Here is a 21,632-nt window from a genome sequence, read left to right on the forward strand (position 1 = left end):
CTAAGAAATCTTAGGAACAGCTCATCAATGGTATTTTGTTTTGTTTTGTTTTACAATAGAACCACAATCCCATTATTATACAAGCACATACACAAATGCATATATCCATAGGCAAAGTATACGCTATGTGCCTTCCTTCAAGACAAAGCAAACACTTCCAAGCCACTTGGTAGAGAACTGTTTGTGAGCATTATTAATATCATCTAGTAGTCTAAAAATGTATAATGTAATGATTTGAATATCACCGATGCCTTTATAGCCAAGTATTTACCAATCAACATAAATTGCTGGGTGCCATATTAAAGAGGAAGATGAAATTGCTGAGAAATTGCTGAGTGTTCCTACTTAACTGTGTTCAAACTTTCAGCCTCTTCGTACCTGAAGAAACCAGGAGTAAAGCTTTGTTCTTCCTTAGCTAATTGTAGGCTTGCATCATTCATGCTATTATTACAAAAAGAAAGAGCTAGTCTGCTTTCAGGTTATTCAAGTATAATACCTAACATTCTTGTGGAAAAATATGTCTGGAAAAACTTGAGACTATTTGTAGCTTTTACCCAGCATTCCCCATGTTTGACTCTGTGGACAGGAAATCAGGTGTGGGCTAAAGCTTCAAAAGCCTGTGCACTGATTCTCACATGGAAATCATGTATTTGTACCCTCCTGTCTTAATGATTCTCTTTGGCCTGTTTTATACTTATAGACCTAGTCTAAATTGGTATTGCAAAACTGGTAAAACAGAACAGCTGAATCTCATATTCTTGCTAGTAATTACAATACTGAAATTTCTTCTAGCCAACCCTTAGTACAATTCTGGCCATGACAATTAGTGATGGAATTTCTAAAGTAAACGAACACATATATTCACTTAGATCAGAGTTTTCCAAAGATTTTTTTCCTCCTGAAACTCTTATTCTTTGAGGTATTCTGTGCAATAAAATTCATTTCCAAGTAAATTTGGGAATTCTTGGAAATTCTCAATGCAAATAACATCCTAAAGGCTCTGAGAAGGGCTGAAATATAGACCCTACACTTACTACTTACCTGATCGCAGAGTACTGCATTACACAAAATGTATCATCCCTGTCCCTGCTCCCCCCCACAATTCCACCCCAAGAACTAGAAAATACTATTGTAAATAGTTAAAACTTTACCATTGAGTCAAGTCTCTACATGAAAAAAAGACAAACCCAACTATATAGTTGGTCCTACCTCACAGAAATGAATTCACTAACTTGTCCTTCATCAGTATATAATTTGCCAACTATATGAAAATTTTGTCACATCTATGAAATCTTTTTTGTATCTACTATAGTAACTGTATCTCATGAGAAGAGTATTTTTTTAAGATTCTCCTATGAGGCAAAACAATTGCTTTTAATCTTATAAACACTATAGCTCTTTTAATTATGTTTCTCTCTTTGCTTAGGTACTAAGACAAGTACATCCAAATCTGTGAATTATACAGAGTGTATTTCCATGTACTAATTTTGTTTCTGACATCTTTGTTTTCTTTTTTTACTGATAATTTCCCATTATTCCCACTTCCTAAATTATTTACTTGTATCTTTTCTATTGCTTGTATTGTTTTCATAGGCAACCTCAAATCCTTTGTGAAATGAGGCAAACTGTCAGTTCATTGATTTCTTTCTTCATTTATTCTACAACTATCGAATAAATCCCTCAGAGGTATTCCTGTGCTAGCAGTGGATAAAAAGCAGTGACTAAAACCAGGTCCTGTTCTCATCCAGCTTACGCACCAGATGGGAAAGATACATAATAGTCAAATAAAACAAGACATAGATTTGTAATTACAAACTATAAAGAAGGAATTGAGGAGGAAAGTAGGCACTGGTGATCTAATGAGAAAGAAGATACACTTGACCTTAGACATCTTGTCACTTAAGATCTGTGAGGGAAGGTTACTGAAACCAAACCCAGAAATAATACAATAAAGAGTCAGATCACTGTGGTCAATAGCTTAGTTTCTATTTTAAGGGTTAGTGATAAGACTTGATTTATATTTTTAAAAGACCATTCTGGCTGTGGTGCAGAGAACAGGTTGGAAAGGAGTGAGTGTAGAAGCAGGGCAGCCAGTTAGGGGGTGTTATGGACTGAATGTTTATGCCCCCTCAAAATTCTTACGTTGTAATCCTACCCCCCAGTGTGATGGTATTAGGAAGTGGGGCTTTAGGAGGTGATCAGGTGATGAGGTGCAGCTCCCATGAATAGGATTAGTGCTCTTATAAAAGAGACATCAGAGAGCTCCCTCCCTCGTTCCATCATGTGAGGACACAATGAGAAGACAACCGTCTATGAACCAGGAAGCTGGCTCTCATCAGACACCGAATCTGCCGGCACCTTGACCTTGGACTTCCAGCCTCCAGCACTGTGAGAAATAAATGTGTGTTGTCTAAGCCACCCAGTCCATGGTATTTCTGTTATAGTAGGCTTCATGGACTAAGATGGGGTTGCTGCAATAGTCCCACAAGAGAGGAGAGTGACTGGGCCAGGGCACTGGCAGTGCAGATGGAAAGAAGGAGACAGATCCCATATATTCTACAGAAGTAGAATTTACTAAGTTTACTAATGCACTGGATATACGGGCTGTTGAAAGAGAGAAATCAAAGGATTTCTAGGTTTCCAGCTTAAGCAACAAGAGGGAGAATGATGTAACTGGGAGAAGAACAGGTTTTAGGGTGGAGGTTGGTGGCAGCAATGACTTGTTTTGGGCATGTTAAGCCCAAACTGCTCAGGGGAGATAATGAACTGAAGATGTACATTTGGGAGTAGTGTAGACGGTGTTTAAAGCCATGGGAGGAGATGGGATTGCCTAGAGACAGAGTGGAGGTAGAAACCAAGGAGGCAAAGTGGATGAGGAAGATGATCTGCTGACCAGAATGATCCAACAGATGAAAGAGGAGGGAGAGTTTGACAGTCTAGGAAAGAGCAGGGATGACTGAAGGAGTGAATCCTTGGGAAAATGAGAAAGGGTTAATGTAACTTTAAAGTAAATTTTTTTTTTCCTGAGTCAGAACATATTGAATTCACCCGAAAAACATTTTTCTTGGTGTTATCAGCATTCAAGCCTCATTTTTTCTTAAATAACTTTATGCATCCACCTCTTTTGGAATAAAACTCTTTAGAGCAAATCAGTATGTGGGAAAGTCAATGTGTGAAAGCAGCTGAAAATATAAAAAGCACAATCTAAATCTTACCTAATTTCTATCACATTGACCACAGAAGACAATCCAGATGTCCCTTTCTCTCAAGCACACAATCGCCCCCCACCCACATCCACACTTTCAAAAGACGACATTAACTCTCATTTTATCAAGATCATGGTCAAGGCCACATTATATGAAATTCCTCAACTTTCTCTTTCCACTTACTTCTCTGTGTCCTTGCCCACCCTCTCTTCTTCCCCACAGTCAGAGAAAAAGACATGTTCATCCCTCTTTCCTGTAACAATTTATTTCAGATCCAACTTCCTCCTGTCTCCTTGAGAATCATCTCCCCGCCCTTACATCTTTGACTTCTTCTTTACCAGTGTGAGTTCCTCAGACTATAAATATGCTCCAGTGTGCTCCTTCCAAGTAAGATCCTTGTCACAAATATGTCACTCCCCTCCAGTAATCCAATCTTTTTCGTTTGATTATATAACATCTGCAAAAACTAGTTTTATACCAGCTGCTTATCATCCAGCCAGTAGAGCTTTTGCTCTTATTGAAAGTGTTTATTTCGAGGTTACTTTTGACTTCATTACCACCATGCCAAATATATATAATTTGTCGTCCTCATTCTTTATGACCTCTCAGTGACATCTGACAATGCCTATGTATGACACTCTCTTATCTAGAATTTCACAACACTTCAATTTCCTGGTTCTTCTTTTAGTTTTCTGATGAATTTTTTGGTTTCTTTCTGTCATGCACTTGACACAATTCAGAACACTTTAGTTCTTCCCATCTTCTCTCAGTGAACCTTATTCACCCTCATCACTTCAAAGAAGATGAGTTGGAAAGCTATGTTTCTAGTCTTGATCTGTCTCATGAACTCCAAACTGGCTGCACAATGTCCCACAAGTAATGATGTGCTGGCTAATGTTTAACCACTCTTTCTCGGTGGAAAAAATGGGCCAGTTTCCATGGTGTTAATATTCCCATTTTGGTCAATGTCAAGCCACCAATGTGACATCACTGAACATGGACCTGGGAAGAAAAGTGTCCAGTCAGCTCTTCCAAGCCTGTGCAGGTGGGCTCCAAAATACCATCACATTATAAGCCCTTCAAATTCAATATATCCAAACTGAATTCATCATCTATCCAAACTGGTAGATATAGAATCTAGATTCTACTCTAAGTAGATTCTACTTTCAGAGATTATAAATAAGCATTAAGAAACCCTTCTTTCTTATTGGCCAAGGGATTCAGTCCCATTTGTGTTACATATTTAGCAGCCATTTAGGTAAGTGAGCTTGCTCGAAGGGAGGAACATGTCCCGTCAAATAATTCATTTACACAGAGCTGCTGCCAGCATGGGCTAACTTACTATACATGATAATTTTTAGAGGTGTGGAGGGTTAAATAATTTATGCTAATATTGCCAATTATTTGTTTTCCTTTAAATTTTAAAACCCTTATTTTATGATATAATTATGTTGTTTCATGTGGGGAAGACAGTTGAATTACACAATATTTCTTATTCTGGGGAGAGTAGGAAGAACTGTATACATTAAAACACATATACACACACGCATACCAACTTTGTTTAATAGAGTCTTTTACCCACCACCTGGATTTCTCATCAGGAAACCTATAATTCCACTATATGTACCCTCCAGGTGCCATATGTTGTAATTATATAGAGAGCCAAGTGTTGCTCTAATTAGATCATTTGGCAAAAGGGATTTAGAAACACCATGATGGATATTTACTAGTAGAGATCTAATTAACTCTGGCGTATCTGTGACTGAAATATGAGGATAAAACTATACAACAGAAATATAGGGTTAACCACAGTGTATAATCCTAGACCTTCAATATTTACATAGCATCTACACATCTGAGCAGTCTAGCAGATTTTATTTCTAGAGATGACAAAGTTAGGAGGAGCCCAAATTATCTGCCTTGTGTCTACTGAGAAGGCACAAACACTGCATGTCTGGTTTTAATATCCAGTCACATCACTTCAGTTCTAATTGCTCTTAATTACATGCCACTTTGGTTTGAATATTTTCATGATCACTTAAATCCATTTGACGCTACAGAGCTATTTTCTCTGAACAAAGGCACTGCTGAGGTAGTTCAAGGACTTAATTTACCTCTTCTCCAAGGGACTTAGATGGTTCTAACCCAGTCCTGAAATCAGACCATGCCTCCTTTCTCCCAGGAAACTATAAACCCATGGATCTGAAGGCTGCCAATTTATTATTAAAATATGAAACAACAGTGAAAGCTTCTTCTGGCCAGTCACCTTATCCATATTAAAGGCACCAGCAATATTCCAGTTTTAAAAGAGAGGTCGTGAAAGCAGTGCTTTATATAACTAATATAACTAATATAACTAATAATTTATTAACTTATCACCAGATTTCATGTACTCTTTGCAGTAGAGAGAAGCATCTAATGCTTGTTCCTTCTTTTAGCAAAGCTGGTAAAGACATGACCTCTGGCATAAGTGATACTTGGATTTGAATCCCAGCTCTAAAACTACCATTGAGCTTTGCAACCAATAAATACCCTCTTTGAGCCTAGGTTTTCTTATCTAAAATCTAGGATTAACAAAAGCATTGATCTCATGATGTTTTTCTGAGGATTAAAAGAGAACATAGATGAAGTGTTTAGCAGAGGGTATCATAAACACTGAAAAAAGACTAGGTATTGTTGTTGCTAGTACTATTATTAACAAATGGGATAAAAACGATGGCCACAAGATAACCAAAAAATACATGAAAAGAGCCAAAATAATAATTATCCCGAATACCCAAGGATTTCCAAAGCCCAAGAGTTATTAATGAATGTACTAGTGACACAAAGGGAGATCAAAGTCTCATTTTGACTTACTAGCTACAGATTTCTGAGCTTCTTCAGAGCTAAGCTGAATCACAGTGTTTCTGTCACTATTATTTTATATTCAACAACATTACTTTGTAATGTTAATCATCTCTTGTTAAGAATCTGAAGCATCTCCCTATTGATTCTTCTTTCATTTCTTCCATCTCAACTCTACAGATACCAAGTCTTCCACCTGGCTGGATCCCTCTTAACTCATTTCTTTACAAGTCTATCACTTCATCTTGCTTAAACTCACTTCCTGTTCGAAGCCAATTCTGCCAGACTCCGCCTGACTCTGAAAGTCTCTTCCCTGTGTGTTCCCTACGCACTGCTCTGTACTTTTGGTTGGGTTCTGTTATGTTAACTTAAACTTGACTGATGGTTTCCAAGTTGTTTCATGTGTGTATATATTGTCACAATAGCTGAATTTTATAAAACTCTAGGAAGCAAGTCATGATTGCTATCTTCTCTCCTCCTTCAACTGCACTAGACTTTTATAATTTTTATAATCATGAAATTAAAATGAAAACTCTTATGTAAAACAGTCTATGTAAAGCACAGATTCTCAACCGGCAATGAAGATTGCCTATCACTTAATTCTTTTACTAGTTTTCCAGAAATTTGGGGAAAAGGTTCAGGTTCATACTTTAATCTCCATTCCAACATCCTTCACCCCTTTAAACCTACCCCTACTCTGATATGTCCAGGGAGTTCAAGGTTTTGGGGTCATGAAAAGAAGTTCTCCCAGCATAAGTTGGGACCCACTGCTCTAGAGAAAGAAGGGAGAGCATTCAGGCCTCCAACCAAATTTATTTCCATATTATTTTGCATTAGAAGGGCCCAGTGGAAATCACAATTTAATCAAAAGATTAAATATGATCTCACTCATATGTGGAATTTAAGAAAAAAAATAGATGAACATATGGGAAGGGGGAGAAGAAAAAATGGAGAGGGGGAAATGAACCCTAAGAGACTCTTAATGATAGAGAACAAACTGAGGGTTGATGGAGGGAGGTGGTTGGGGAAGGGCTAGATGAGTGATGGGTATTAAAGAGGGCACTTGTGATGAGCACTGGGTGTTGTAAGTGATGAATCATTGAATTCTACTCCAGAAACCAATATTGCACTGTATGTTCACTAACTAAAATTAAAAACAAAAAAAAAAAAGAAAGAAAAGTTAAGTCACAAAGGATGAGTAAAAGGCATGGCAAACCAAAATAAAAATAATAAAAATAACCAAGCCAAAGGAAGGTCTTAGGTCCTATTGCTAGGAAGATGTTTTTTATTTTTTTTTAAAGATTTATTTATTTCAGGGTGGGAGGAGGAGCAGAGGGAGAGGGAGAGAGAAACTCAAGCAGACTCTGCGCTGAGTGCAGAGCCCCTCATGGGGCTCAATCTCATGACCCATGAGATCACAACCTGAGCCAAAACCAAGAGTCAGGTGCTTCGCCGACTGTGCCACCCAGGCGTCCCTAGGAAAATGTCTTAATACCCAGCGTTGTTAGCAATCGGCCATGAGTTGGCTTGGGGGTTGGTATACTTTTCTGTAACAGGCCAGAAAGTAAATATTTTCAGCTTTGTAGGCCAGGCAGTCTCTATTGCAAGTGTTCAACCCTGCCCTAATAGTACAAAAACAGCCTAGACAATTTGTCAATGAATGAGTATGGCCGTGTCCAATAGAACTTTACATGTGGACACTGAAATTTGAATTTCATCTAATTTTCATGTGTCACAAAATGCTATTTTTCTTTTGATTTATTTCCTAGCATTTAAAAATGGAAAGCCATTCTCAGCTTGTGGGCTGTGCAAACACAGGTGGCAGGCTGGATTTTGGCCTGTGGGCTATAGTTTGTCAAGTCCTGGATAAGAACATTTCAGGCAGAGAGAACAGCATGTTTGAAGGCTTTGTTGTAGGAGGAGGAAGGCCATTTGAAGAGGTAAGAGGAGGTCCACGTGGCTCAAGAGGTAAGACGGAGGGCAAGTAAGTGAGAAAGCAGGAAGAAGAGTAAGCCTGGGCCGGACCAGTGGATGGGGTCTCGCTGGTCACGCGATGGGCTGTCTGTACTGAGGTCGATGGGAAGCTACTGATACAGCATCACACCTGGCTGTGCATTAGAATCACCTGGGAAATGTAAAGACAAATTCATGTTCCTGGGTCTCATCTCAGAATTCCTTAGAAAGAATGTTTGGGGAAGAAGAGTGGGATTCTCATTTTTAAATGTACCTCTGTTGGTTCTGCAGCAGTCAGCTTAGCCCTGGTCTGCAGATCTGAATTTGGAAACTACCTCTGGATCTCCACTTTAGGGATGTAGAAACACTGCCCTAAGAAGGTCAAGTGATTTCCCAGATGGGTGCACAGTAAATCACAACACGTGCTATCTGAGTACACACGCTGAATTCAACTGATCAAGGACAGGCCAACAATAGGAAGCGTGGAGACCCATGCCAAAATAATTCCCTAACTCTGTGTGCTCCTCAGTGAAGTGCAAACTCCTCAGATTGCCATGCAATACCTTTTGAAGCCTGATTCCAAGAAAATTTCCAGCCTTATCTCCCTCTGCTCATTCATCTCTATCTTCCTTTTGAATATGTTTCATTCTTGCTGCTCCTTCCACTTAAATATCCCACCACCACCTTCTCCACCAGTCTCCCCCAAACACTGGGATGATTTTGGATGGTTTATACATAAACATTGAGTATTTAGAGTATTTTAGGTACACTACCAGAAGCTGGGGGTACTCAAACACATATGTGCTCAAACACACATGGATGGCACCTTTCCTCATAGCCCCTTCAGCCTGTTACGGGAAATGAACATTAATGAAATAATCATACTCATAAATATAAAATTTATAACTTTAAAAGAAAAAAGAAAAAAAGGAAGGAGGGAAGATTAAAGAAGGAAGAAAATCCATAGTCCCAACTCCCAGAGAAACCACTGTTGACATTTTGGTAAAATTCCTTCCAGGCTTTTTCCTATGCATATACATAAAACTACCTATATGTGTATGTGTGTTGAAGACTATAGAATGATATTTTATATACTGTTAAAAAATAAAATTTATAACTGTAATAAGATGAAAAGTCTCTATCCTTTAAACCACTGTAGAAATTGCATCCCTTTTTTTATGACACCTATAGAACCCAAATTTAAATTAGGTTATGTTCATAATCTCAACTATGTCTTGTACAGAGGAACTGTGTGATGAATGTTTATTGGATTGAATTTATCAGAGATGTGATAAGGGAAGTCGCATCTTGTGGAAGATATGAGTGAGGGCTGATTCCAAATAAACCAGTTAAGGGGTTAGTTTAATAGTTGCAAAGTTCATACAAGAGATAATAAGGATAGAAACGAGTACAGGGACAGAGGATTGACTAACAAAAAGAGGATTAATGTGAGAGATGCCTGGAAAAAAATTTTTTTATCAAGTGTTGCCTTTACATTGGGGACCTTATTTCAGATACTTCCACATAAAAAGTCAGTTCTCTTCTAAGCATGTCTTGAGGCATAACCAATACCATGACCACATGAATCGAACACTTAATAGTGTTCCCTAGAGGAAAGTTCCCTAGAGGAAAGTTCTAGGTCTGAATTTGGAGAGCAGAATAAGCTCTGTCTATTTCCATAACTGCACATGCAAAATTAAAATGATATAGTACTACCAATAAGCAAGGCAACAGTTTCTATCTAGAGCAATGATGCTCATGTTGCTTTGATGTTGTTTTGCCTCCAAGGCAGGATTTCCATTATTATGGAGATGAACTGCCTCTAATTATTGCAATAACATAATTGTTCCCCAGGGCAGAATTCCTAATATCAGAGCTATATAGCTCTGCAGCAACTGTAAGAGATATCCTGAGTGCAGGTTTCTCATTAAAAGCACATATATAGACACTGTGCTTCCAGAAGAGAAACAGAATGCCTGAAGCAATAAACTCTCCTTTCCACACTAGGATTCGATCAGCCTTTTGGGCAAATACCTGCCATCACATTTGCTCTGCATCCCGGACTGCCAGAGTCTTCAGACCAGGCTTTCACACTTTATATACAGCATGGAGTTTTGTAGCCCTGTGCTGGGATTTGCCTCCATGTATTACATGAATTTCAACTCTTCCAAAGGCCTTTGGGAGAAGAGACATATTAGGGCCATGATCTAATTTCACCTCAGAGGCAGACTTCAGTGTCTCTAGGCAAGAAACATGAATATGAATTTTATTCCTATTTGGGTTGAATATTCTCATGGAATGCTAGACTTGATCTGATTAGACTGTGGGGAACAGGCAAACCTAAACATGTATTACAATCTGTGAAGAAATGCCTAAGAATATAGATGTTTATACTGTCTTCAAAAGAGGTCCACAGTGGCCTGAAAGTGTTCTGCCCAAGGGTGATGCCAAGGCTCCTAAACCCAGTGGTCGTCTCTGAGCTGTTACTTGGTTGGATATCTTGAAGGCACAAAATGCACGTTCCTTCTTGAACCTTTTTGTTTCCTTGGTTTCTGTTTGTTACATTCCCCTATTTGTTTTTCTCGCCTTTGGGTCTGTTTTCTTAATCCTTCCATCAGGCTCTGCTTCCACCATTCTGTGTATGTGGCTGCCTGATTCACAGATGCTCTTATTTGACAAAACTCTGTCTGGATGAATTTACCAACACCATGACTTCTTATCTCATTGTTCTCCTGAATTCAGACCTATATTTCAACTTCCTATTGGATGCATTTACTGAGCACTTACTCTATACTGGGCATTGTCCTAGATGTTACTGTTATAGAAGGGAACAAAATATACTCAAAGGGCCCAATGTCACCACAGGAAGAAGAGAGAGGCCCAAGAGGAGGTTAGAGTTATGTGATGTAGGAAGGCTCAACTTGATTCATCTTTGTTGGCTTTGAGGATGGAGGAAGGGGGCCATGAGCCGAGAAACATAGGTCGCCTCCGGAAAGCTGGAAATAGATTCCTATCTAGAGTCTCCAGAAGGAACACATGATTTTAGCCTAATGAGACCCATTTCAGGCTTTTGATCTCTAGGCCTGTAAGATACTGTATTGTTTAAGTCAAATGCAACAAAAATACACATGTGCAAGCACACACACACACACACACACGTATGCATGCACCTGCACAAATTTTTGTTCTTGTGGAATTTACATTCTGATTGGGTGGAGGGTGGGGAATTCATGAATATGTAGTATGTTAGATGGTGATAAGAACTATGGAGAATATAAAGCAGGTAAAGAGGACGGGAATTTGACAATTTTAGACAGGTTAGTGGGAAAAATCTTTGCTGAGTAGGTGATACTTAAATGGGAATTCCTATTTGAATGTGACACCTCCACTTGCAGGCACTTCAAATTCAACATGTTAATACTAATCTCTTTATTTTCTCCTCTCAAACTTGTGCTCTCTGTAGTCACTACTGTGGCAATTGGCACTACTGGGCGCAGCTGCTTACGTTAGAATCGTAGGAGTCATTTTTACCCGCCCCCCTTTCTTTATACAATATTTCTACTTACTACGTCATTAAGTCTTTTTAAATTTTATACTCTAAAAGCCCGTTGGTCTTCCTTCCTTTACTCTCAAGAGACTGAAATCATTATCCTTTTCGTTTCCATCCCAGACTATTGCCTGCAATTGGTCTCTCTGCCTCTCCAATCTCGCTCCTCTCTGATTCTTTTCCATGTTGCAGGCAGAGCAATCCCTTCATAGAACTTGTATGACAGTGCACTCCTTGCATAAAATCCTTCAATTCTCTCCAGGGTCTTCTAGTTCAAGTCTAAACTCTGCAGACATAAAACTCAAGGCCTCCACAATCTACTGTTGGCCTACATTTTTTCAATTTTCCTTCTCAGTCTATCACCTTTATGACATATGCCCTAGGATTACTGAAAAACATGTTATTTTGCTACCGGGCCCCTGCACTAGTCTATGAGCATCTTGAGGGCTGGGTTTATGTCTCCTCTTTTTCTCTATCCCTAGCACCAAGCAGAGGGCCTAGCATATAGCAAGTACCTGATGCATTCTTCGTTCATTGAACAAAATTGGAGTTGGCTAGTTTGACAGATGGGTCAGGCCGCTGTTCTGAAACCATGCCTGTGACATGCAGGCTGTAAGTTTGAGATTCTTTCCAGCCACATTAAGTGGCATATCTATATTGGTGATTGTCAATTAGCTTGACATAAGCTATTAGCCTAATGTCTAAAAGGGGGGAGAAAAAATCTCAAGCATGAGTAAGACTAAGAAGTCCTTATTTACACAATGTTAACTAGAGTAACATTTCACTCATTTCTTCAGCTTCGGTGAGAAGTAAAATTATTTCCTCTAAGTGAATTTTCCAGTCAACTAGACTTACTCCTTTAAGCACTAAGATAATTTTTAAAAATAACTTTTGGGAGTGAGTGGTCTTTCTATGATGTATTATATACACTTGCCTGCCTTACTAATCTAAGCTCACTGAAGATAATTTTTCCTCTTCAGAGACATCATATAACAGTAATTATCATACTTTGCTACAGAGATAATATAAAGCTATTTGTTTCCTTTATTAATACCACTTTTAATTCTAGGTGGCATACTTTTAGAAAGACAATGAAATAAATGATCAGGATAGTGAGAGGATGTGAAAATAATGTCATATGAACAATATCAGGGACATTTAGGCTTGGAAAAGAACTGAAAGAGGGCATGACCATAGGCTGCCAGTCTATATAAAGGGAAGGGTTGGGGGGTGGAGAAAAATCAGATTTGTCAGCATAACTTCAGAAAGTGAAACAAAACACAATGACTGAAAGTTACAAGGATATAGGTTATGAAGAAAAAAATCTTCTAACAGTTAGTTAGGTCTCCATCATTAGATGTAGCCAGGGAAGGATAAGGGTCTAGCCATTGTTGGGAACTCCTGTCCTTGAATGGAAGGTGGGCTTGGGCTCTGTGACTACAGTAGGAATTTGGCATTGCTGTCTGTCGAGCATTCATTTACTCTTGTTCTGGTAGTAAGACCTTAAATTTCTTTGGGGAAACCCTTCTCAGTCCATGTGGTTTGAAGTAAAGCTTCCCCATGTGCCCTCTGAGAATCGGTGACTCACGTTCTCCTACACAGGGCATCACAACATACTTGGTTTAGGGGAGAACACTGACCAATGCAGGATTATTCAATTATTGGAAAATCTATTCTGGAATTGTTATGAGAAGCTAGAAAAAAAGGCAGCATGGGCCTGCCAATAGCTATCCTAGCGCCAGGAAAGGAGAGCCCATTGGAAGATGGAGTCAACACAGAAGGCAGGGCTGGTGAGAGACGAAGAGAGGGTGACAGAGTCCTGATGCCACTGCGTGAGCTCCTGAGCCTTGCCGCACCTTCAGTCAGTCCATCCCTGCCCTTCTCAAACATGTGAGCCAAAGTACTGAAGCCGGTCTTGAGTTAGGTTTCTGTCACTTAACACCAAAAGAGCCCATCCTGGTTGAAACATGGTTTTAGGCTCCTTACAATTCTAGGATCCTAGGTTTTATCAATGGTTCTGCTACTTTTGTACTTTGATGTTTTGTTTCTAATAGATCAACTTCAATCTCATCTGCTTCAAATGCCTTCTATCTAGAAACTAAAAGTAAACAAAATTATCATTCTTATTCAGTTAGTACCCTTAATTGCTCACTTAATCCACATAATTTTGCTGCTTTGATGGTGACAATAGGTGTTTCCTGACAACTCAAGTACTTGGGCTTTGTGACAGGTCATACCTATTTTAAATATCTGTTATTGCCTACACTCTGGTGGCTGGAAACGTGCACAAGAGAAAAACAAATGTTTTATGTACATAATTACAAAGCTATAAAAGTTAAAAATTAAACCTTTCATTTAGATGCTTTGTATAGAGAAGGCTACCGTGAATATGCTTTAAATTTCTAAAGGCATGACAAACCATATTTTTAAATAGTTTACATGTTAACATTAAACCAGTCTTTCTCAGTCTATATCCACCTGGATAACTACAATATCACCAAATGATTAAATAAGATAAAAACTTGCTTCATATACTTCTATTGTAAATTCGTTTGTAGGCAGTTGTTTAGTTAAAAAAGAAGTTAAAGATCATGCACTAAGTTGTGTTTGGCAAAGTAGGTCAAAACATAGACTCTAGGGAGAACATTACTTAAAAGGGGTGTTTGATCATAAAATTTTGTTTCACCAAACACTGTTTATACCAGTATTAAGATATTAATAACTTTTTACTCAAAGGTTAAAGGTTTGCTCTTTGATTCTTAAGATTCCACATCTCAAAAGATAATTAGGGCTAATAAGTCAGTATATTAGAAACTATAACTCAGCACTGGGCACAAAGAAGTTTGCCTTTTGTGTTGGTCTAAAAATGTCAGTCTTTTCCTAAAATAGGAGTTCTGAAATTTTTCACTCATGAATTGTTTTGCTCACTTATCCACTTAATTGTCTTTCTCCTTTACCAGAAAAAAAAGGAGAAAAATGGCAAAATTTCTTCTCTGCCAGTGAGAAAATATTAAAATCTTTCCTATTTTTCACACTTTTCAGAAATTATGATATGTACAACTGAGTTTATATCTTTCTCAGAAGTTAAAATCCAGTGACTCACAGACTAAACTTGGTCTATGGGTGTATGACCCATGTTGTAATAACATTAGAATTAAAACAAAAATGAGTTGCTGACATTTAAAAATTAAAAGAGTTCAAATAAAAGCCCAGATTTCTAGCTTCTCTTGAAGAATGAAAAGATAGGAGGCACCATATGGACATGGCAGCAATAATGCTAGAATTGAGAGGCAGGTGTCTCTCTTGGAAGGGGCACACCATCATTCCCCTTTGTATTACACCTGGCCAGCTTTGGGACTCATTTAAATTACCCAGATCAGTCTGCTTAATACAATCTAAGTGAGGTAGAAAGAAGGAGCAGAGCTGCGAGAACACAGCATCCATGTGGAGAAGGAAGAGCTAATACTGATAGTTTGGGTCATGCCTGGTGACTCTGGTGGTGGAGGTGATAAATAGCAAGACCTGGATAATGATGGGAGTTTCCTCAGTTTGAATACATCTTTAGTGCCGTATGAATGCTGAAGCAATATGTGAACACTATTAATCAAATCAGTAAGAGAAAGAATGAAAACTGGAGAGAGACAAGTTTTGTGGTAAGTCAAGTGGTAGAAACAATCAATGAAATTCACTTACTAGATAGAGTTCTTGATATTGATATACCACTTTCCCAAAGGTAATTTAATCAGTATGTCACAATGGTTAAGCTATAGCAGTGGTAAGTAGTCGTTAATACTGTTCAAAATATTAGGTTATCTTTTTTTTTTTTTTCTTTTTTTCTAGACACATACTAAGATTGTATTTCCTTGCGGGAGTGAACTTTTGAAGAAACATGTGACTTGTTTTGGCCAATGAAACATGAGTGAAAATGAAATGTTTCATTTCTGGGCAAAAGCTTTAAGTGGCATGTTTGGCTACTCTCTTTCGCTTCTGCAGTCCTGATGTTCTGGAGGGTGCTACTCTACCAGCCTTGGCTGTTGAGGGTAGCAAAGCCACCTGCAGACCTCTGAGGGCCATGCAGTGTGAATTACAAATAGACTTGTTGTTTTAAATCACTGCAGGTTGTTCGTTACAGTAATGTTACTCTAACTTCATCCACTCATGGATTTTGACATGTCTATTACCTATATTATTTTAAAGTACTTTTTGTTATATCATTGTTAAATTAAAAATTTATAGTGTACCATTAGTCTAAGCATTACATGTGGTACATACTAGTTATATTTCAATTGTGTTTTAATAAACAAAGTAAATACATAATTATTAAAAGTAATCTTACATACCACCTTCTGGGAAACACTGAGGTAAAATAGGAAATAAACCCTGAGGCTACAAAATAAGAACCTGCGCTCTCAAGCTCCAAGTATGGCTCCAAATTTGAACACCATGCCAATATTCAGTGAAATATACTGCTTCCTTAATATAACAGAAATCAGGAAGGGACATATATTATGAATTTAATATGTGTATAAATACACCATCTATAAACCGCATCAAGTTTGTTTGCAAAAATCATTAATAAGGACAACATCATCAGTGCAAGGATCTAATTTGCATATGCAAATCCAAAGGTGTACAGGTGTAAAGGGTAGATACGGATACATTTTTACAGGCTTCCACATTGCATCTTTGAGTACTTGACCTTTAGCATCAATTAAAATCATTATGTATACAGCTAGTAAATGCTGTGACATAGACTCATGCATAATTACCATTTTCCAACAGATTGAGTAGATTACAGAAAGAGATGGGGGATATTTTATAGGGGTGACAGCCAAGAAAAGGTCTTATAGATACCTGCCATTTGGTGCAATTTGACCTAAAACCCCAAACAACCCATATATATATTTACACTGTATAAACAGCATGCATTCTAAATGTAATTCACATATAAAAGGAAATAAACAAGTAAAGAGTTTATATGTCAGAAAGAAAAAAACTGTTGTTTCAAAAGGATGTCACTAAAATAATCAAAACTATGTTATATGCAGAATGAGTTTTGGAATTAGCAATATTTAGCCTCAAAAAAAAAAAAAAAAAAAGGAGAAACTATTGAGACATAATAGCCATTGCCAAATATTTGAGAAGTTGTCATAGCAAAGACACACTGGATTTCTTTGTTTAAGCAAAAAGAAGTAGTGTGGAGAAAAGTGGGTGAATCAGCAAATAAATTTTAGGCTAAAATTAAGGAAGGTTTTTCTAGCTGCTCACCTTTGAGCAGCTCTGACAGTCAAATGGATCATGCAATCTCTCTCTGCAGGGAGGGTTTTGGAGAATCTTAATAACAAGAAGGATTATAGAGACCAGCTAATTTACCACCCTCTTCCAAAACTTCAGGTCTTTGATTAACATGTAGTCCACCAACAGCAGATAGTAAATTCCTCCCTCTAGAACTATTAATAACAGACAAATTATTATAGATTAATCAACTATTAAAAATATCTCAAGATAGTACCTTTCATTTTCTCTTAATATGTCCCTTCCTTTCTTCCAGATGTAGACAGGTTTAGGAGAAGCTTTTGGCTTACACTCAATGACAACTTCACCTCCCACTTTGACAAGAGTTACTCTTTTTAAGAGGGTTCTCGAAAAATCCGGACCCACAGCTGCAAGAGAATACAGAAAATAAAATAATTATTATGGAAGAAAAACCCCCACTAGATCATGCTTTAGCCTTTTTCTTTCTACAATGCATTTATTGTTGCCTTGGGCATCAAAGGGAAGAAGTTAAATTTTTTCTAAAGTAAAAAGAGTAGCACTGTATGTTTTGATGGGTTTATGAAAAATTGAGGTATAATTTATATATGGTAAAATGCACCAGTTTCAAGTGTACAGCTGATGAATTGGACATACCACACTATGAAGATCAAGGTATAGAACATTCCATCACTCTACTGAGGGACTATTAAAAATTATTTCACATTAAAATGAATCAAAAATTTTAAAATTTCAGGGAAGCATAAGAAGACAAACAAGAAAATCCACAAGGCATTTTTCTGATTATGTAGGTTAAAGCATTTCCTCTTTGATAACAGTTTCTGCCTCTGCTCTGTCCCTTAGCACTCTGTGCATGTCTCCATGAGAGAACATGCTGAAATGTCTGTATCATCACCCTCTGAGCTTCTCCTTAAAAACAGGGCTTTGTCCAGCTTTCTGTTACTGTTGCCTAATGCAGTGCTTGGCTCATGCAGGATAAACTGGGGCTTGCTCTTAGAAAACTCAATTCCATGCTCACTATGAGTGCTCTAAAATTCATTTTATAACTCAGGCGGTTAAATGAAAATAATGTTAAAGAATTATTGCTTTCCTAAAACAACAGATACATATATGTATCCTCTTGGAAGGAATTTAAAAGACGCCTTTCTGAAAAAAATCTTCATTTTCTTCTGAGTTAATTAAATTAATGTGATCTAGGATCTCTTTTGAGTAGGGATTTATCTCTTAGAATCTCAATTTCACTATATTTAAAATCCCTGACTCCCAGTTTGACCTAATAGAATTTAAGATTTTAGATCACATTGAATGTGAAATTTAAATACCACAAATTACTTAAAGGAGGACAGAAAGTGAGTGTGTATGTATGTGGGTAGGGAGAATGGGAGTCAATTTCTTAATTGCCACCAAACCAGGTACTAGTGATATAAAAAAATAAAAATAAGCTTCAGTGAAAGCAGGTTAAATTTTTATTAAGTACTTTTGTTGTGGAAATATTTTCAGTAATTGTCTAGAAAGAAATAAAAGTGGGAAGGTTACTTTTTAAAGGGGTGATGCAATGTATGACTGGAGCTGGTTTTACTATGTGAAGGTGAAATTAAGTAGTTTAGTAGGCAATTGATATCTTGATCTGTGTGCCTTGGATTCGTGAGGGGAGTCTACAGTTCAGAGCATAATTCTATAATGATAAATGCAATTAATAAGTAACATGCAAGTTGTTACAGATGTTTCTGCTGTAATGAGATAAATGTATTCCTAGTATGATCTGCAAAATCACGTAATAAAAATTATAGGATTATGAGAAAGATAGGGTCAGGACAGACCTACTCAATATTTATGTAACACCACACTAAAAAAAAAAGCACCCGATCACCCCTTGAATAAATATATTAGCATGATTAAAAACACAAGTGAAATTCCTAATAAATACTACAAAAAATACAGGACGTGTGTGTGTGAGTTGTATGTATGTGTGTGTGTGAAGACAGCTTGACGAAAGACAGAAGGAAGAGTTGAGACTGCTAAACTCAAGCAAACAAGTAAAACAGAGAAGACTTTGAAACAAAGTAAAATCTGCAGAAAGACTCAAGAGAACCATGCTATCAGCACTGCCACGTTACATGGTCAAACTAAGCCAAGAGGAAGAATGTAGGTGAGGGGAATGGTGGGCAACATAGTTTTGCCTCAGATACTGTGGTGATCTGAGTTAGTGGGCTCTGTGTTTGATTGCTGCCATGTGTGAAATACATGAACAAAGCCAGCATTTATGTTCTACTGGTGTCATTCCCCCGTTTACCACTCCCATACATGTTAATATGCAAAACAGAAAGGTTTCTGTAGCACAACAGACTCATTCTCATCTTAGGTAAACACCTGAAAATTGACATATTAATGTAAAAAAAAATCAAATTTCTATAAGTTTTTAAAAGAGTATTTTGTGAAATAGTTACAAATCTGTATCATATAAAAATCCCTTCTTGGGGCGCCTGGGTGGCTCAGTTGGTTAAGCGACTGCCTTCGGCTCAGGTCATGATCCTGGAGTCCCGGGATCGAGTCCCGCATCGGGCTCCCTGCTCGGCGGGGAGTCTGCTTCTCCCTCTGACCCTCCTCCCTCTCATGCTCTGTCTCTCGTTCTCTCTCTCTCAAATAAATAAATAAAAAATCTTTAAAAAAAAAAAAATCCCTTCTTAAAACTGTATCTTTCTACACACACATTTTTATCACTTTAGGCAGACATTTTTCATCTGTTCAGGAGGAATTCGGCAATTGCATTTGAAATGAGTTTACATAAATCAAACTGTGCACAACACATGGGTGTATTTGTCAAAAAACTATATATTGCTTTTACGAGATTTGAAATAGCATGATATCAGCCACACAGAAGACAGAAAACACACCTTCCAGTTTCAGAAGCATTTTTACTATACTGTTTATGTGCATATTATCTGTGGGTATCCTAGCGATAAGAGTGGTTTTGAATATCTTTCACTAATAAAAATGGAATTATAAATTCAAATCTTTTCCCTTTGTTTACTTAATTTGCTGAATTTACTTCTTTTGTTATTTAACCCTGCAAATCTATCAGCTTCCACATTAAGCTGCAGTGCTTTCTAGGACAAAATTGTCAAACCTTCATCAGTTTGTGAATACTTGACCCATTAATGGTTTTCTTAACATTCTGCCATTTTGTAACCATCTGTTGTACCTAAGATGCCCTTAAGTGTATGGAATGGAGTTTTTTTCTGGTCTGTACCTTGTATTTAAGTGAAAGGAGCCTGTTAAATTTGACATTCACAGAGAAAGTAGGTTTTAAAAGTTATTGGTAAGGTCCCCAGGAGAGCACTATTAGAACCCAACCTTTGCTGGCACTTAAAAATTTAGTACACATTGAAGGTGAAACTTCAGTAGGTTCTTAATAGCTCAGAAAAGGTAAAACCAATTGTCAAATTACCCACTTGAGTCTGAGAGTCGCTCAGATACTGGGGGATCCTCATTTGCTAAATCTAATGCACTTAGAGGATAATATTTCTTACATCAACTACTAGAGGGCACTGCTCTCTCAGTGTTGGAATGAGTCATGTTATAAGACCTCTTCCATTTGGAAAATGCAACTTTTTATTACATATCAATGATCTTTAATCCATTAACATTACATGATCTATGAGAAGCATCTGGCTAAAAGAAGCTCTCTCTGTAATTCTCAACTGTTTGGTTTTACTGAATTAAATGACTCTTGGTCACGTGTCAAGGGTATTTAAAGTGGCTAACAGAACCCTTGAAAACAAAAGTTTTGTGACTTAGCGTCATTTCTCAAGAGAGAGAGCAAGGATGATAACTCCTTGACTAGATGTGCAGAGGGAGTCACATTTGGGAAATGTACGAGTGTGATTTTTATTATTGAAGAGGAAAGGATAATTCTGCATGCAGTTCGATTGCACTTGGTCTGTAGAAACATCACTGGCAACATTGCCAGTGGATGGGGACTATTCAGTTTGGCCCTTTTAGAAGTTCAGAAGTCCAGATTATTTTAAACTTTATCTATTATCTTTAACTATTAGCTCATCATTCTATAAAAATAAACCTAGAGTTAATGCGTTCATTCACGTTTTCACCACTGCAGAGATAACGCTGGTATCTGAGTTTAAAACCCCGAGGTTTTTCTGGCTTGCTGGGTAGATAACTAGAAGGCTGGTTACAGTGGGAATCTTCTTTCTAGGTCCATCATTTCAGAATGGTGGATTCAAAATCAGCCCTCTCTAACCAGGGATGATATTCACAACAAAACTCTGAAGTAAGATTTTTCTATTCTACTACCAGGACAATGTGTCCCTTCTAAGTTCCTCATACCTGTGCCCTGCTTGTTTCGATCCAATTCATTAAATGCCCTGCTTACCCGGGTCTCCTTCTACCACGATAGTTCCCGCTCCTTTGGGAAGGTTATTGTAAAACAAAAGTAATAATATTTATAGTCACAAGGTTGTTTCGAAGAACAGATGAAATAATACATGTATTGTATATTAAGTACTTAGCCCAATATTTGCTTCATACCTACTCCTCCTCTCTGCTATCTCCACTACCACCACCACCATTATTAGGGGACTTTATGCTGAAATATAAGAGCGCTTTTTAGAGCCAAATCAATTCATCTTGGTTTAAACAATTTTTTTTTTATTTTGAAATAATTATAGATGTACGGTTACAAAGATAGAGAGGTCCTGTATATTTATTTCACTTAGTTTCTCCCAGTGATTATACCCTCCCTGAGCATGATACAATATCAAAATAAGGAAAGTGATCATTAGTACAATGTG

The 21,632-nt window shown here is 37.6% G+C and overlaps 1 protein-coding gene across 4 annotated transcripts in view; it reads right to left on the reverse strand.

Moving 5' to 3' along the window:
* CNTN4 (contactin 4) overlaps window positions 1–21,632 on the reverse strand; it is a 913,259-nt gene that overhangs the window by 116,375 nt on the left and 775,252 nt on the right. For all 4 annotated transcript variants that reach the window (XM_078075924.1, XM_078075918.1, XM_078075913.1 and 1 more), the window contains one exon: window positions 17,063–17,213. In XM_078075924.1, coding sequence (XP_077932050.1) covers window positions 17,063–17,213 — 151 coding nt within the window. The remainder of the gene's footprint in view (window positions 1–17,062; window positions 17,214–21,632) is intronic.

Source organism: Halichoerus grypus, chromosome 1, assembly GCF_964656455.1.
Source record: "Halichoerus grypus chromosome 1, mHalGry1.hap1.1, whole genome shotgun sequence".
In the NCBI taxonomy this organism is placed as follows: domain Eukaryota; kingdom Metazoa; phylum Chordata; class Mammalia; order Carnivora; family Phocidae; genus Halichoerus; species Halichoerus grypus.